This window comes from Sciurus carolinensis, chromosome 1, assembly GCF_902686445.1.
Source record: "Sciurus carolinensis chromosome 1, mSciCar1.2, whole genome shotgun sequence".
In the NCBI taxonomy this organism is placed as follows: domain Eukaryota; kingdom Metazoa; phylum Chordata; class Mammalia; order Rodentia; family Sciuridae; genus Sciurus; species Sciurus carolinensis.
In genome coordinates this window covers 55562067-55581641 of record NC_062213.1, presented here as the reverse complement: position 1 = coordinate 55581641, position 19575 = coordinate 55562067, and the positions used below count along the sequence as shown (strand labels likewise).

Here is a 19575-nt window from a genome sequence, read left to right as displayed (position 1 = left end):
ACTCTGTAAAAAGTAGGGGCTCTACACACAATAGGTGCTGACCAAAATTAAGTCATGGTTCTGAAGACATTGCCTCAAGGTGGTGTTCCCTGATTGTTGAAAAGTATTTTAAAAGTTTTAAAATTAGCAATATAGGAGTTAGTGATACTGAATATTTTTGAAGATTTTCTTTGCTTATATAGACAATAGCTAATATAGCAAGAGTATTTTATTATACTTGCTTTTTGTTTTAGAAATCTGATCTGCTCCAAGAATGGTCTTATTTTGCCTATGTAAAATTTAAAATTCATGTACATAAACATTTTCTGTGAAGTTATTTATATCATTCTCAGGTAAACCCTTGAGAGTCATTTCACTTACATCTTTTCCATTAGTAGTTTTGCACCTGAGATTAGCTTTCGTCTTATAATTTAATGTCTTCAACGTCAAAAACATTGCTTTCTCCCCCTTTAGTTTGCTATTATAGAAAAGTGTATTTAGTAAGAGATGATGAACACTAAGCATTTTTGAAGTAGATCCTTAATGATCCTTAAGTGTATCGAATTACAGTGACAATACCTTTATTCAAGCCATTCACAAGTAATTTCTGCTAGTTTCAAGAATTAGATGTATGAAATTTAGGGGAGAGGCTATTTGTTTTCTACATAGGGTGTCTCTTGCTAGTTATGGATGTTTTATACAGGGAAGCATGGAATTTTTAAGTATTTCAAAATCTGTAGTTCTGAATCCTAAATTATCAGTTCATAAATTGTTTTTGGTGTATTCTGTCTCATTATATGCAGTGAATAATGCCGATTGAAGACATTGGCAAATCTAAGATTTCTAACAGTAGTTTTCCAGGTATTTTGAAGGAGTTAACTTTTGCTAGATACAGTTTTTCAACAAATAATTGGAGAGCATATGTTTTACACATTAGAAATATAAAGGAGAGAAAGACCTCCTGGAGCTTAACTGTTTTGTACCGACATAGATAAGAAAGATGCCCCAATTTATTTAGAAACATGAAACAAAATTGATAGATTGATGCACTCTGACTGCCATCTCCATCCTAGTCACTGTTCTGCACACATGGAAATGTTGTCTCACTTCAAAATTCTGAAAATTTTCTTCCTAACAGTAGTACCTTAAAATGGTATGCCTTGACTCTATGTACAAATAGAGAAACAACATGTATCCCATTTGTATACAATAAAAAAAAAAGTTTAAAAATCTGAAAAAAAAAAAATTAAATTAAATTATGTATGATCATAGTTTCAGAGGGCTTTTTTTTTTTTTTTTTAATTTCCCCTCATAACCTCACTGGCTTTGCAACTGAAAAAGGACCCTAAGTTTGTGTCATTTGTGGCCCTATTGCAGCTCAGAAGTGGGACCTCCCTTTTTCTGTATTTTTTTTAATTGGTGTGTTATAATTACTTGAGGGTGTGATTTTTTTTTTTTATTGTGTATTCATACATGTACATGCTATCATTTGAACAATGTCATTCCCCAATATTTTCTCTTTCCCTCCCCTTTATTCCTTTTCCTCTTCTGATCTCTTGGAGGACATTCTTGACATCAAAAAAAATGGGTGAATGTATCCTAGGAAAGAAACATTTAGTAGTAATGAAGTATATTTAACTATTTTAGAGATCTTTTTAGTTCTTTTGGTATTGATCCTTTCACCAAAGAGGACATCTTAAATTTGTTCTCAATTTTTAAGAGGTTAGATGTGTCTGATTAAAATATGGGAGCATTCTTTATCAAAACCATGTGGCATTATGATGGGAAATTTTATTACATATTGAGTATCCCTTAAACTGAATGCTTTGGATCAAAGTGTTTAAGTTGTTGGAGTTTTTCAGAGTTTTTGAGTATTTGCGTAGACTTTACTGGTTAACAACTTTGATCTGAAAATCTGAAATGCTTCCAAATCTGAAACTTTTTGAGCATCATGGTGCTCAAAATATTTTGGATTTGGGAACATTGCTGATTTCAGGTTTTCAGATTAAGGATATTCAACCTGTGTTGCTACATGAATGAACTTTGCATACGTATATCTTAGAAATGTTTGAGGAAGATGAAAGTATAAGTGCCTCAAGTGGGAGCTTGTTTGATGTGGAAGAAACACTGAGGCTGGTATGGTTGAAATGGAGTGATAAAGGGCATGGTTTGGAAACAAGGGCTTCAGAAGGTAAGGCTTTGTAGAATATTGAAGGTCTTTTTTAACATGAATTGAGGTGTGTAGCCCTTGCAGACTTTTGAGTAGACTGGTGACAGACTCTGAGATAGTGTAATCTGTGATTATCAGGCAGAGTACAGTCTCTGGAATGGTTAATAATTGGAGCAGGGAGACAAGTTGGCAGTCATTGAAATAACCCCAGAGGCTATAATTGATGATTGATTGGATCAGATTGGCAGTAGGTGGAAGATTCTGGGTACATTCCTATTGTCCAAAGATTCCTGGATCCAAGGAGTTACATACAAATTCAAAACAAAATTAAATCCAGAAGAAGGTAATTCTTGCCTGTGTTAGTCAATTTTCTGTTCCTTTAATAACTAAGACTGAATATTTTACCCAAAAAAAAAAAAAAAGATTTAAGTAGCTCACAGTTCTGGAGACTTAGTATGTTTATTCAGTTTATATTAAGGTGTTCTATCACTGCTCATTGGATATAGATATGTTTTCTTTAAAAAACACTGTTATTTCTTTAAAAAGAAAATAATAGCCCTATATATCATTTGCTGTTCTAGAGATATGGATAGAAGAAATTTTGATAGCAGGTCTTCTGTTTAATAATATCTAATGACTCTGTTGAAAGAGATCTTTATTATCATCATTACTTCAAGTTTACTTTTCAATTGTTTTAGGTACTTCACATGATTTCAAGTATGGTCTGATGCCTGGTCCTTCAAGTGATTTCAAGTATGGATTAATACCAGGTACTTCAAGTGATTTCAAGTATGGATTGCTACCAAGTGCTTCAAATGATTTCAAGTATGGATTATTGCCAGAATCGTGGCCAAAACAAGAAACTTGGGAAAATGGCAAGTATTGGTCAACCAAACAAATACAGAATTCCTAAAGAATTTTTAAACATTAAAATCTTCTATATTTTGAACTATAAAAAATAATAGCCCTATATATCATTTGCTGTTCTAGAGATAGAAGAAATTTTGATAGCAAGTCTTCTGTTTAATAATATATAATGAGTGCTTTTTAAATTTTTTTTAATTCTTAAAGGTGAATCATCTCTAATCATGAACAAATTGAAATGCCCTCATTGTAGCTATGTAGCCAAATACAGACGAACACTAAAAAGGCACTTGCTCATTCATACGGGAGTGAGATCATTTAGCTGTGATATTTGTGGAAAGCTGTTTACTCGAAGAGAACATGTAAAAAGACATTCCCTGGTAAGTAACTTTAAATACAACTGATCTTTGACTTAAACTATATTCATGTCAGTGATATTTAAAGTATTTTAACAGTTACTTACAAATTTAAGGATGATTCTTAATTTTCTTTAAACAAAGAATGTGATTAATGTGAACTGATGCTGATCTTCATACAGAAAAACATTGGTATATTCAACCATTAAGTGCATGATTTAATTTGAGTGGGTCAAATGCATTCTGTTTCTATACTATCCTTATATTGGATTTTTCCCCCCTTCAATTAGGTGCATAAAAAGGATAAAAAATACAAATGTATGGTGTGTAAGAAGATCTTCATGTTAGCAGCCAGTGTTGGAATAAGACATGGATCTCGACGCTATGGTGTTTGTGTAGACTGTGCAGATAAATCACAACCAGGAGGGCAAGAAGGTATAGATCAGGGACAGGATACAGAATTCCCTCGGGATGAAGAGTATGAGGAGAATGAAGTAGGAGAAGCTGATGAAGAGCTGGTTGATGATGGAGAAGATCAGAATGATCCATCTAGATGGGATGAATCAGGAGATGTCTGTATGTCTCTGGATGATTAACTGACCTACTACTATACTCCTCAAGGATGCTGCATTTGGACATAATATGAATCGACAATTTGGATTGTTGAACTTGAAGGCTTGCAAAATATGGTACATGCTGGATGGTAGTTATGTTGCTGTGAAAACTGTAGGGTCAAAGCCTTATAGCAAAAAAAAAAAAAAAAAAAAAAAGTTTTTTTTTTTTATATTTGCACAGGACTGTACAGCAAACAACCATGTGGTTGGATTACATGGAGTCCCCACATATTCAGTCAGTTATCAAAGTAAAATATTTTTTATTTATAGGATATACAGTAACTTTTGGGGTCCTATGAAAATATAGTACCTGTCCTTAATAGAACTTACATTCATGTGCTACTTTAACATGAATGAAGAAAATCCATTTATGTGGAAGTATAGTGACAGTTGACCCATTACTTTGTCCATCAAACCACTCAGGCTAGTTTGTACTAGTAGAGTTTTGTTTCTATTTTTATTTTTATTAATTTTATTTTTTTTAATACAGATTTTCAGTGAGGGGCTTTTTCAACCCCATTGGTTCTATTTTCTTGTATTTTTCCATTTTAATTTGCTTCATAACTTAAACCAAGTCTCTTCTAGTCTTAGGTATTTCTCAATTTTGTGCTGATGGGCATGTTTATAAGAACTGGAGAGGTAATTTATTGGAATGAACTAACTGACTTCCCCAATCCCCCTTTCCTTTTTTGACATGAATTTTACTACTTCACAAATGAAGAATGATGTTGCGAAGTTACCGTGGTGAAGTTGACAAATACCACTAAAATGATTATGATTTAGAAGTAACTTTCTCCTGCTGCTCTAATCTGATAAATGGTTACTATATGACGTTTTCTGACATGGTATTCGGTTTTGGGTATCTGTTACTTTGGCACTATTCTTGTTTGCCTCTTATTATTTTTGCCAGTGTACTATACCTCAGCCTTATTTGAAAGACATAAATCTGATCAAAAAAGTCATAGAAACAATAAGTAAATGATTTGTTTTATAATTTATCCTCCATGTCCAGTTTGGTTAGCTTGTTATGCAATATAAGTGAAATATCAGGTTTTTACTCCTGTGCCCTCTTTATCATTAAAATTAACACAAAATGTTCATTCTCTTTTATTTCATATTTATGGGATATTGAGTGTTTCAAAATTATGGTTAATTTATTTTCTCACTCCTTAAAGTCACTACACTTTGATATAGTCTTACTAGTCACCATGATTCAACAGTCTACAAATACCTTACAAATAAAATGTTGAGAGGCTTTATTAAAGTTCTTTAGGGTACAAAAGAGGTGATATATTAAGTTGTAATTATTAGATTTATTTAGCCTGGTGATGAATGAATTAGCTATTCATGGAAGTCTAAGCAACATTTCACCTGTTAGTAACATGGACATTTATCAGGAGCATAATATATATTATAAGATTGAGGGACATCATATTTTCAGCTTTCTTTTAGGTAAAAATTGAGTATATTTTCCTATTTTATATCAGGTAACTAAATTATGCTAGCTGTGGAAATTTTTGCAAAGATGCTTTGACAGATGCAATTCTTTTGGTGCTCCATCTAATCAAAGTTGAAAAGTTGATTTTTTTTTTTTTTTCAAGAGACAAGCTTTATCATTGTCTCTGATTTCAGTAGAATAATGGTTTAATGTTAGTGATGTTCTGCTTGGGTAAATCAAAAATAAAAAGTTACCATTACATGGTTATATGCAGTTTCTGTCATCTAAACTTTATTATAGTTTCTACATAACTATAAGCCTGGCAGATGAATAGTTTTGGTTTGATTTTTGTTTAAAACTGAAGAGTATATCTTATTCTCAGTGTTCTAGACAAATAAGTAAAATGTATTTCTAGTGAGGTCCAAAGTAGAAATTAGTTGGGCAAAGATACTATGAATGAGAAAGTATTTTAAGCGTCAAATGTTCTGCTTTGTGAATAATGTAAGTATAGTATAAAGATTTCTTTCATCCCATTTATCCCCTTCCTTTAAAATAAACCATAGTTTACAATTGGTAGATCTGTCTATATATAAATATATATTAAAGAGCAAAGATATATATCTAAAAAAAATCACCTAAGTCTGCTTTATTAGACTATAGTTCACTTATTGCATAGAAACTGGACTTGGCTTTACATTCTTAATGTACTTTTACTTTTCCTCAAGATATGAACTTATTCTCTTGAAACTGAACTTTCTTTTATTACTTAAATCATTTATGTATATCTGGTAAATTATGACCAAATTTTTTGTTAGATTGCATACAGTAAATTGAAATACACATTTGGTACACTACGGGATTGTTGTGCATTTGTTTTGGTTTTAGTTGGAAACAAGATTTGATGTAGATGGTTTGTTAATGTTAATTTAAAATATTCTATAATTGTCCATTACCTTTAATGTTGTGTTGTGACAGATTTGGCTATATTTTTAGTCATCCGAAATATGATACTTTAAAAGTTTGTTTTTAGGTAATCCAAAGGAAAAATGTTTATACTCTTGAATATATTAGCCTCAGCCTATATGAAAATTTCTTTGAAGTAAACATTTTACCAGAAACAGAATTGACAGATTTTTCTACTTGCCGACTGCCTAACTTATTATGTTTCATGATCTCAAGGGACTGCCTTTTTCCCTTTTAGATCTTTTTAAAAAAAAAATAGTTTTAGTACTAAGGTATACTACTGGACGTTTCTATTTTTTTAAGTATATTCTTTTTCTGACTTACAGTACAACAATTTCAGGAAGTTAATAGATACTAAGAACTTATGATTGGTCTCGAGGTAACAATGAAATGAATACTCATAATTTTGCCTGGAACTCTGGCAGAATTATGTGTCACACATTTGGTGAAGTGTAATTTATATTTTAAATGAAAAATATTAGAGCTTTTAATTTTAATGAAGGGGAAGATTTTAAACTTTCATATTCAGTCTAGTAACAGGTCCTCTCAAGTCAAGATCTTATATTTCATAGGATTCTGAGAGACAGTTACTTCCATATGATCTCCTCTTTGTCATGGTTCTTGGCCCTTGTTTGTTTTTTAATTCACTAGATAATTTTCTAAATTTTAGTAAGCAATTGAGAGCTTAAAAAAAAAAAAAGGAAACATCGTAGGGAGAGGAAACTGGACAGTAACGAGTAACTTTGAAATTTGTGGTGTGGGGATCTCTAGCTGGTTCAAGTTGAGCCATCCTAATGGAGAATAGTGAGCTGAATGAGTTAATTCATTTATAGGTCTTAAAAACACTGGTACATACTAGGTAAATAATACATTTTAGTTTAATAATAGATGTGAACCAAGAGGAAAAGAAGAAATAAAAAGTGGTGGAAAGGAGGAAAATAAAAGGATTAGGATTTTGAAATTCATATATGATTTAGTATAAAAGGCCTGAAGATGACTGGAGTAGTATTTGGGGATGATGTGACGAAAAATAGATTTTAAAATAAAATCTTAAAATTTAAAACTTAAATAAGCTTTATATTTGTAGGGTTTTCTGAATTTAGCATGAAAAGTTTAGATTCATTTTTATGAATAATATTCCAAAAGCTACCAGTTTCTTTTGAGTGCCCACACTTGCCATTGTTCTGTATGTTATTTTATCTAATCCCTATATGGTAGGTGCTATTGTCTCCATTTTATAGATAAGGAGAGGCTCAGAGAAATTCAGAAATTTAATGCAGCTATAATAGAGCTGGGATTTGATCAAGTCTGATTCTGAAGCCCATGCTCTTTCTAGGAGGCTCTATTGCTGCCTCATTAAACAACTTTTTTGTAGAAATGGCAGCTCTTTAATAGAGTCTGTCTATGAAGATTTATATTTTCCCTACAAAATAGCTATGTTAGGAATTTTGTGAGTATCCTTCCTCCCTCCAGTAAGCATCCTTACTACTCTTTTCCTCCTGATAAAGCAATTGTTTAGTCACTTTGACTTTAAGACACACAACCTCAATGTAGCATATGTTATTAGTGGGCTGTGGCATTTTCATTTTTAAAAGGATGGTTTTTAATCTGAAGAACTAGATATGAGCCCCAGTTTTTGTGCCGTTCAGTCACCCGGATCCTTAAACTTTAACTATGGTACATGATATACACACTTAGAACTACAAACAGGTGTTTTCTTAGTCACTTTAGGATAAAGTTTTTTTGTTTTCCTGCTGTATCCCTGCATTCAAGTGAAGTTGAACAGTCCTAGATAGTTTAAAATGTGTTAGGGATAAGCACACTTAAAGATGTTTTCTAGTCCTGAATTTTATGACATTGGGTACTTAAAATTAGAGTACACTAGCTAGTGAGAACAAGATTCTGGGTTGAGGAGAGAGATGGTTGAGGCCATTATCAAATGGGAGAATCAGCATTTTAAACACTGTAAACATAGAACACTTTCTTCTGCCTGCTGTTTGTAAAAGCTCTCTGGAAAGATCTTTTACAAAGACCAATTTTTTTTTAAATGTAATTTACCTACCTAATATAAGTGTCCTAAGACATGTATGTAAACTTCCAAAACTGTTTTGTTTTGTGTATTTAGAAAATACACAAGAATCTTTATCAAACCTAAAAATATAAACTTGTGAGCACTAAACTGCATCTGGCTTTGTGAATTTTATTGACTCTGATATTTAATTCAAATTTATTTGCAAGTGTATTAATTTAGACTAATTGGGACAGGGGGAACACCTTTGGAAACGTTGACTTTTGTGTAATTCAGAAATCTTTGTTAAGTTTTACAAATTGAATTGTAGAATATTATGAGGGGTTTTATTTATTTGTATGTTTTTATATGAAAGTACATAAATGACTACCTCCTGGTCCTCAGAGAGCTGCATTTAATTAATAACAGTTATTTGTGTATTAAGTATATGTCTCATCTTTATTTTCTTTTAGGATTAGCTACAGGTTTCAGTAAATATCTAAAATAAAAATAATTCCCCTATAATTACACTTGTTTATAAACTTGGGGAAATGGGTTAAAAAGCAAAGATGAGGGGCTGGGTTGTTGCTCAGTGGTAGAGTGCTCGCCTAGCACATGCCAGGCACTGGCTTTGATCCTCAGCACTACATGAAAATAAATAAAAGTATTGTCTCCACCTACAACTAAAAAAATTTTTTTTAAAAAGCAAAGATGAACTGCTTTATTCCATATTTACTGAATTTTGGACTAATGAGTTACCAGTAAATTATATAATATAAATATCAAGACTTTTAAAACATTGTTAATATAGAGGAAATATTTTCATAGTTAATAGTAAAAAACCACAGAATGGTTAGATACTCCAATTTTACTAAGATGAACTTTGATTTAGTTTGGAGAAGGGCAAAGTAAACGGGTTGTGGGGGGGCCCACATAGCATATAATGGCTAGTTATCTTTAAACATAAAAAAACTGTTGTGCAGTAGAATAATTAAGATTTATTGTATATGAACCAGACATGATAACATAAGCTTGTAATCTCAGCTACTCAGGAGACTGAAGCAGGAGGATTCCAAGTTTAAGGCTAGCCTGGGCAAGTTGGTGACAACCTGTCTTAAAATAGAAAATGGGTAGGGATTTAGGTTGATTGTAAAGTATGGGGTGGTATGTGTGTGTGTGTGTGTGTGTGTGTGTCTACACACATTCTGGGTGGTTCCAAGAGTTAATGATTAGGACAGCATGACTCAAGATTAAGAAGCAGTTTTTACTATTTATTCTTATTTGTGGTACTGGGGTTTGAACTCAGGTTGCTGATTAAGCTATATCCTCAGTCCTTTTTGTTGTGAGACAGGGCTTTACTAACTTGATTAGGATGGCCTTGAGGTTGGTGGTCCTGCCTCAACCTCCCCAGTCAGAAATACAAGTCATGTACCCCCATACCCAGCAAAATGCAGTTTTTAAGATTATCCAAAGGTGAAAATGGGATTGTTTGGTGGGGAAAATGCAATCTGCTACTTCAGGTGGTTAAAGTAAAGTTAAAGATTACCTGACAATCACTTTGGCTAAGGCAGTATTGACCAAACATTTCTTTTTCAGAGTAGGTTTTTACAAAGTGTTGGGACCATCATAGTTGTCAGCCTTTTGTTTTGCTTAGTAAACAAAATTAATTAACTGGTTTATGTGTTACATGTATGTATAAATATTTAATGAATATTTTGACAATTTGGAAAATTTTAGAATTAAGAATTTAGAAGTTTGGCTAGAGTTGTAGCTCAGGGGTAGAGCACTTGCCTAGCACATGTGAAACACTGGGTTCCATCCTCAGCACCATATAAAAATAAGTAAAGGTATAAAAAAAATTAGAAGTCAAATTTAACTCTATGGGGAAAATACATTACATTAGCTTTTCTCTTTTTCAGTACTAATCATTGTCGTAGACCAGAATTTGGGAACTGGCATAGAAAATCGAATTACTATATTTATGGTTAGATACCTCAGAATTTAGTCTCTGGCATAATTATCTTTCTGAATTTTGAATCAAAGGAGGAAATCTTAAAAATTAACTGTAGAAAATTATTTTCTGTTAATTAAATAAAAAATAGGCTCCATAACTGCATGGTGCCTTACCTGGTACTAATACTGCTCCTGACTATCAACCAATTTATTTTTTCCAAAACAACCCAGTCTTAAATTTGGTAATAATAAAAGGGTGTTAGAATCTTAGTGAAAGGTACAAAACTGTCTGACTTCTTGATATATATCCCAATAGTGGGTAAGAGTACAGTACATAAAATGGTTTCAAGATAATTGCAGAATTACTTAGGTTGAAAGGGACCTTAAAATACTATCTAATGAAGATTACCCTCAGAAGTTACTATAATGACTTTGCAGGCAATTTTAGGATGTGGGAATTTGCTTCCATTTCAGTATTTTTCTCTGTATCAGACTCAGTCAATAATTTGAAATCAAAGAAAACATTGAAATTAAAATGCTGCAAAGTGTACTGAAAGTACCTGGCACATAGTCTGTGCCCAAAACTATTTACTAGTGAGTAACTAAAGGTGTTATCAACTTTTAAGGATTTTTTACAGTTTGTATCAAGTGATATGTAGCTTAACACACCAGCTTCATTTAGAAGTGTTGCCAGCCTATGTGGGGATCACACTGAACTTTTGGGACCCTTTCCTCCATACCTAGAGGTCATATAGGTACACTATACTACACACTGTGATGACCAATATAACCTACAGCAAATATTGCTATAGAGATCTCAAAGAAAATAGCATTTTGTGTTTGATTTTTACCTAGACATCTCCATCACTCAGAATACTTAAAAGTATTATCCATGCTGAAAAATAGCTGTTTTAAAATAATGACTGGAATAGCTACCACAGCATCTAAATGCTGAGCATGGGTATATATGTGAACAATTAGAAAGAAAGCCCTGTTAGAGTTTTCATGGTGGTAGAGTGCAACAGTATACATCGACATTTACAATATGATTTGTCTTATTTATGAAGGGATATATTGGGTGTTGGCATTTATATTTTGCCATGTGAAAGAAAAATATGTATTTAAATGAAAGATTATGTGGTGCTTAGTACTTCTGTCAACTTATACCTCATTCTTAAGTCATCCACTTGGATTATTTTCCCCCATCCCCTGAATTGGGATATTGACTTTTACATAGAAACATGGGTAATTCTCCAGAACAGGATTTGCCACACTAATTTTTCAAGGACAACTGCCCTTGTGTATCCACAGTTTTCATGTCTATAGATTCAACCAACCTCAGATTAAAAATTGGGGGGGTGGGAATTGCAATTGTACTGTACACTTAACAGACTCTTGTCATTATTCTTTTAATGAATACAGTATAACAACTATTGGTGTTTGCATTAGGTATTGTAAGCAAATCTAGAATGATTTAAACTATACAGGAAGATGTGTGTAGCTTATATGCAAATATGCCATTCTATGTAAGAGATTTGTGCATCCTCCAATTTTTGCATCCACCAGGAGTTCTGGAACTAATTTAGGACACTGGGGAAGGACTAATCACATAATTTTTTTTTTTTTTTTTGGTACCAGGGATTGAGCCCGGAAGTGCTAAATCACTGAGCCACATCCGTAGCCCTTTGTATGTTTTAATTTTGAGACAGTCTTGCTAAATTGCTGAGGCTGGCTCTGAACTTGTGATCCTCCTACCTCAGCCTCCCAAGCCCCTGGGAATATAGGCATGTGCCACCACGACCAGTATCACCTAAATCTTTAAATAAGAGTTTGCTCATTCCAAAGGAGAGCAAATGTAAAAATCAGATTAACTCCTGAGAGTATTAGCTCAGTATCATGTCCTCATGTATAGCAATGAATACTAAATTAAGATTTTTGCCTGAAGTCTAGTATTTTACACATGTAGTTATGACTTGATAGTCTTAATTTGTCTCTTCTCTAGAACTTTATTGTTTCTAGAACTTTATTGTTTCATAGATTTAGATGTCTTCCATGTGTACTTTACACTTAATAGTACACTGATGGCAATATTTTGGAGCCAGTAATCATCCTAAACTTTTGCCTTTTTCTTGCCCTATGAAGGTTGCTTTCTCTTTGACATCCTAGTCTGTATTTGCTGGCTCTTATTCTTTTTCACTGATGACAAACTACATTCGGATGTGGGCTCCTCTCTTCTTTGATCATGCATGTACGTTGTATGTGTGTATACACATGTGCACATATGTATGCACATATATACAAATGCATACTTAAAATGCCCAGTTAGAAAATGTTTTGACCCTTTAGTAGATAGTGAGTCTGGAGTGTATACAGTGTTCATAATTATTGTAATGAAAGCTGATTGAGTTTGGAAAAGATGCAAAATTAGGCAAGCAGGGAATTACATCAAAAAGGCCCTTCGTTGCCAGGTACAGTGGCGTATACCTGTAATCCATGAGCTCAGGAGGCTAAACCAGGAGGATTGCAAGTTCAAATCCAACTTCAACAACTTCCCTAGCAGGGCCCTGTCTCAAAACTGTAATGGACTGGGGATGTGCTCAGTGGTTGACTGTCCCTGGTACCAAAGGGAAAAATAATAAAAAAAAGAAAAGCCTTTCATTTCAGCTACTATTTTGAAAAGGAGTATGGCAGGTGAACAGGTAGAATGAATAAAAAACACAAAATAATGCAGATCAAGTCAAGGTAGAGTGTGTGTATATAGCAGTTTACATTGTTTCCCTTCAACGTAAAAGGAAACGACTACTTTCATCTTGAAAGTACCAAAGTTTTTAGAAAAATACTTTACTCATTGTGTCATGCATTGGCCTTATACTTTTTCTGAACTGGCAAGCATAAAAAATTAATGTTAGCCAGTCTTTCTAGAGCAGGAAATTTCTGTGTCCGCTTAGTTGAACAGTGCTGTAGAAGAGTGTGTGTGTGTGTGTGTGTGTGTGTTGCTGGGAATTGAACCCAGGGCCTTAGCATGTGCTGAGCAAGTACTCTACCAATGAGCTATATCCCCAGGCCCTAGAAAAGGCTCTTTTTCTCAGAAGACTCAGCATATACTCAGGGATATGACACTTTATTTAATATAGTCTGCCTTCTGTTTCTGGAGCCTAGAAGATAAAGGGGCTTTGATGTAAAGGAGTTTTCCCATGCCTTAAAACAGTGTTTTAGGGTTAGTGTTCATTCTGCATTGTTTTTATTTTCTGGTTTTTAGCAGGGGGAAAAAAAAATCACCTTTTCTGAGGATGAAATCAACTAGCTTCTCTAGTCTTTTTTTCAGGTTATTCCCAAGGAAAACTAGGTATCTTTATTCAGTTATGATGTGCTTTTTATGTAACTCCCACAGTTAATCTTTTAATATCAAGTAGTCAGTTGTTCAAATTTCCAATTGTACAGACCACAGTTGACTCCAGATCTGTAGGTTCTCCCAATCTCCTACCCTTTTTTTTTTTTTTTTTTTTTTTTTTTGCGCAATGCTGGGGAACGTTCCCCCAAGGCAAGCACTCTACCTCCTGAGCTATGTCCCCATCCCCAGTCTTCTACTTTTGTTACTTTAGTGCAAACATTGAAGACAGTTGTGCCTTCTTAATATCAATGCATTATTTCCAGAGTTAACAAATATGGAGTAGCAAAGAGACTTAACCTTATTGGCACCGTTTTAGCCCAGGAGTGTAAACATTTTACCATCTCAGCTCTGATTAAACAATAAGATCTTAACAGGAATCCAGTAATAATATATCCCAGGACCTAAGTTCTCTGATAACCCTGTTCTTTGGGAGGGGGAGTTTGGGGGTTGAACTTAGAGGTGCTTTGCCACTGAGCTACATCTCCAGTCCTCTTTTTGTTTTGATACTAAGTTACTGAGGCTGGCCTCAAACTTATGATCCTCCTGCTTCAGACTCCTGAGTTTGTGGGGTTACATGCATATGCCCTGATTCTTAAAAGATGATACATCCAATTCAGAAATACATTCAGAACTTCATGAGGGAAGACTTCACTTGCTGATAAAAATAAATACCTTTCTAATCTAGACCTTTTTTTGCCCACATTTTCCTATGTCAGAGGTCTTTTTTAGATGTGACTTCATCCTTAATTGAGTTCTATAACATTGACTTTCCACAGCCTTCAGAATGTAAAGTACTTGGGTACTTTCATTAATAAATATATTCATAAAAAGTGTCAGTTAATGTTTCAGTTATCTTGGGTGTAACTTGAAAATGTATGCCTATGAGCCAAAATGTGACCCAAGAGGCACTGCATAAAGTCCCTGAAGAAGTAAATCCCATCTGAAATCTGTTTCAGACACTGATTCCCCATTGTAAGCCCCACTAAGGACATTTCTGCAGTTTTTGTGTTGGCCTCTCAGTGTAAGTACATGCCAAATTCTTTATAGACAAGGAATTTCTATGTAAAACAATTTAAGTATTAATCTAAAATTGTTCCAAAAGTTATCCCTAATTTTAAGGTTAAAATTAATCAGAACAGATAGTTTGATCCTAAAGTGTTTTTGTTTTTGTTTTTACAAGTTCTGTTGTTCTTCCTGTCTGAGATACTGTTCCACCAGGATTGTCAGGTGTAATCAGAAAGGACATACCCTGAGGTAGACACAATCACTGAAGAATATAACAGATTACTGAGAGGGCATCCCACACATTGCTCCACCCACTGCCATTTAGATTCTCCAATATTTGAACGAAACTGCTCAAAAAGGCCACTAATAACTAATTGCCAAATCCATACCCTACTTTGCAGCATTTGGCATTATTAACAACTTATCCTTCAGATAATACTTGTCTTCATTTGATCCTATGTAATTGGCTTTCTCGACTGGGAGTGCTGGGCTACCATAATCCCAGCTACTTGGGAGACTGAGGCAAGAGGGTCACTTGAACCCAGGAATATGAGGCCAGTGGGGACAACTCTGGAAGAGCCTATCCTCAAAAACAGTAAAATTTAAAAAAAAAAAAATGGCATTCCCTTGGTTCTTTGCTGGGCACCCTTTCCTAGTATTCTTTCCCTTAGTGGCCCTTTTTGGTTCTAGTGATTAAATTGACTTACATTGGTGATGTTCCTGACCTCTCTTTAGAGCTCACAAATATTTAAGTGATACCATGCATTGTCATTTAATGCACAAAGGCTATCAAGTCACAGCCCTTATCTGGGTTATAGTCCCTTAGATTTTCTTCTGTGTCCTCAAAGATCTTTTGATTACATCTCACTATATAAAGTCTTGCCATAGGTTGATATTGCATAACAGATCACCTTTAGAAAAACTATAACTTTGACTTTTCCGAAAATATTTAATGCATACCAAATTATGTTAACACTGTATTTGATGAGGATGATGTCTAGCTGACTTCATGTCACTGCAACATGTATGTGTCTGTTAGCTATAACAGACTAGAACAATCTTAGAGCTGAAAGAACATTAGAAACTGTTCACTGGCCTGGGTTTAGTCATTTCATACCTCTCACTCATTACCTCACATCAAAAGTCATGTTAGCTGAGGGCCTTTCTGTTAGTTCCTCCCTAGGTTGGGTCATGTAGAAACTTGCCTCATTCCATTTCCTCTGGTAATCCTTACTCCCATCTCTTAAGCCACACACATTGTTTGAATCTTCCACTTGGTGGTTTATGTGACAGGGGAAATTGGACAGGAGGGACATATGCTATATTCAAGATGTGCTAGGACCTTAATAGTTTTCTACTCCTAGAAAACAGTTATCTATACTCTCATTCCTGTAAGTATAACATGAGAAACTCATGCTGTGTATCCTCGTCCAGTTTAATGTTTTACTCATCATTATAAGACAGCAAATTGATTATTGAAATATGAAAGTTGTTGCCCACAAAGAGATTTTAGAGAAAAACACTTCCTGTAAAGTGGAATATTAATTTACTGGCATTGGTATAGCACTTAACTTGGAGAAGCAAGTTTAAGCTTGTGATCAAGTTTGCAGCTTGATATCAAAATTTAAATGTTGGGAGATAGCTCAGCTGGTAGAGTGCTTGCCTTGCAAGTAGAAGGCCTTGAGTTCGATCCCCAGTACCGCAAAATAAATAAATAAAACTTAAATGTTGCTTGATTCCAGGCTTTCAAAAATTTCACAATTAATTGACTTAATGCTGTATAATTTTAACATTTATAAATTTAATGATTCAATTCCTCTTAGAAAATGTATTACATTAAAGATAAATGGGGTTGCTTTAATTGCATTTCACAGAATATTCTAAAAGAATTATTTTAATTTATATTATTAAATTTTTGTAAAACTTCAAGTCCCTAAGACCCAAGTCATTCACCTTTTTTAAGCAACAGTATAGATTTATAATTATGGCTGCTTTTGTTATTTTTATACTTATTTTGAAAAAGATTAGGAGCTCTAGTACATTAATGTTACTAAGATGGAAGAATGAGAATATTGTCCCCATTAGAGAGCCAATTTAAGTCCTAAAACTTGAGTGCTCAGTGTATTGTGTTCTCAGTATTTGAACTTTAAATATGAGTAGGAAATCTAATAACAAAAGCCACCCAAAATGTACTTTTTAAGGGTGACTGCATGCTATTTTAAAGTTACCACCACAGCCTTCATTCTCTTGGCACAAAATCCAAGAATATGAGAATTTCAAAACCTAAGATATTTTGCCTGTGTAGGTAATGAATTTCATTATCATTTCCAACCATTTATGGATATGAGAGGAAAGTGGAATGTTTTTACTCTTTTAAGTATTTATCACTCACCAGCATGCCTGTTTTGTTTTACATTTAATGTAAGCAATATATAGTGCCATTGTTTTTTATTTTGTTTGTTTTTATTTTGTATTTTTCAGTGCTAGGGACTGAACACATGGCCTCTCTCATGGTAGGCAAGTGCTCTCCAGTACTGAGCTACACCTCCAGCCCTGTAGTAGCATTGTGACTCTAGACTTCAAAATGGCCATTGTTGGGAAACAAGTGCATATTATGCAAACATATTATTTTTTGCAAGCAGAAAATGAATAAATATCTATTAGCTCATTTACCACTATAAAAATGTTCTCTGCATGTGTTATGAAAGTAACTTGAAAAATCAGATTTATGAATATTTCCAGCTGGGCATGGTGGTGCATGCCTGCAATCCCAGCGGCCCGGGAGGCTGAGACAGGAGAATAAGGAGTTCAAAGCCAATCTCAGCAACGGTGAGCGCTAAGCAACTCAATGAGTCCCTGTCTCTAAATAAAATACAAAATAGGGCTGGAGATGTGGTTCAATGGTTGAGTGACCCTATACCAGTAGCCACCTCCAAAACGAATTTCCAGTAGATTGTGCTATCATTAATGTCCTACTTGTTAATAATATCATGTTATATTTTTTACCACCTTTATTAACATAGCTCATTTTTTGAAATGATTAATGAGGCAACAGTATAAACAGAATCTGGCATGATTCTGGAGAGACCATGAGTTTTGTTTTGTTTTTTAAAAAGGGAGTCTCTCACTACATTGACCAAGGTCAGGCTTGAACTCCCAGGACTCAAGTGACCTCCTACCTCAGCCTCCTGAATAGCTGGGACTATGGCAGGTTCCACTGCACTGGGCCAGAGACTCTTCAGTTTTACTTTTTAATCACATGCATTGATAGAAACCAAAGCTTTAATCATACTATTAGAGAAAAATCTTAAGGAATTTAAACTAAGGATTAATACTATATAACTGAGTTTCATAATAATTTAAATATATTTAAAGTGTTTCCATTTTAGGATTAGCAACTAGAATATAGCATATATTTAAGGCCTTTATCTTTCAGTTTTAGAGATTAAAGCTTTCAAAGGCTTTTAAGAATTTATAGTTATAACACAAATGTGGCTCTCATTCATGATATTGGAGAGGGAATTTTGAAGTCTCATGAGGTACAATATGAAAAGCAAAAGTTTCTGTGATTTGTAGGTGTTATTTAGAAAGATTTCAGAATAAGCTATAGTTTCATATAAACTGGCTTTACTTGTTTGAGCAGGTGAATTTGCTGAATAAAGAATGTTTTCCTTTAGTGTGTTCAGATCATTTGGTATACTATTTAGATCACTGTTGTTACCAAGTATGTTTCTTTAGCTCTGTTAGAAACCGCATATTTTTTTCTTTAGTAAATATTGATCTAAATTGACATCTATGCAGTTGTATTCTGCAGTGACTAATTAGGATAAGCTATTCAAACACAGCAAGGCATTTCCACTTTAAAAACTTTCCTTAAAGAAAAAATATATTTATGGGATAATTTCTAGTAATACTATTCAGTCTTTTAAAATAATCTAGTTAAATTATTGATAACATGAATTTTAAAAGTGAATGCTTTGTTTGAACATTGTATTTTCTCTTTGCCTTTGGACTTGACCACACTATACATTCCAGGCCTTTGCCTCCAATTTCTACTTTAGCCCCTTGCTTACCTTCATTTGACCTTTGGGTAACTGGGGATTTTTCTAGCTAAATTATTTTAAACATATCTCGCAATATTTTAGATATAAAGACAAAGGTAAGGATTCACTGAATCCTCATTCTAACCTAAAATGAATTTGCATTCTATTTTATTTGTCCAAAATTATCTTGATCTTTATATTTTTATTCTAATGTTAACCATGTAACTGCCTGATTTTGAATACTTCACTACCAAGGACAGTTTCTTCATGGTGAATTTTTCTCTGCCTTAAAATTTGGCCATTTTGCCCTGACTATGACCTTTCTTATTTAAGCCTAACTGGCTAACAAATGCAGAGCAAACCTCAAAAGAGCAGCATTGTTTTCACTTCTAAATAACCTTCTTCAGGGATTTTCAAACTGTGCTCTGGGGTCTAAGGGGTTCTTTGAAGATGCCTCTGGGCCTGCAGGGCGTGGGGTTAGTGGGAGCAGAGTAGGTGGGGCCCTGGGCCTCAGCCAAACCTCAAGCACCACAGCTTCACTTTTATCTGACTTCTTACGCTTTCAGGGTTCAGTGCTTTAAAAAAAATTTTTTTTTAAATCACTGACTTAATTTAAAAACATTCATGGTTGATGATGATGGTAGTGACTTATTTATAGAGCACTTATCATGCCCAAGACTCTGCTTTAGTTTTGAACATTAATCCATTAATCCTTAAAACCCCTATAAGATTAAGTAGTTTTATTATTCCTGTTTCACAAATGAGGAAGCTGCTACTTAAGATTAAGTGAC

General features: G+C 33.9%; 1 protein-coding gene across 2 annotated transcripts in view; it reads left to right on the top strand.

The window, feature by feature from the left end:
* The window catches only part of Zbtb10 (zinc finger and BTB domain containing 10), a 36930-nt gene extending 28364 nt beyond the window's left edge, over positions 1-8566 (top strand). For both annotated transcript variants that reach the window (XM_047556712.1, XM_047556702.1), the window contains exons 5-7: positions 2848-3024; positions 3221-3393; positions 3660-8566. In XM_047556712.1, the coding sequence (XP_047412668.1) occupies positions 2848-3024; positions 3221-3393; positions 3660-3965 (656 nt within the window). In that variant the 3' untranslated portion in view covers positions 3966-8566. The remainder of the gene's footprint in view (positions 1-2847; positions 3025-3220; positions 3394-3659) is intronic.
* Positions 8567-19575: the final 11009 nt, after the last annotated feature.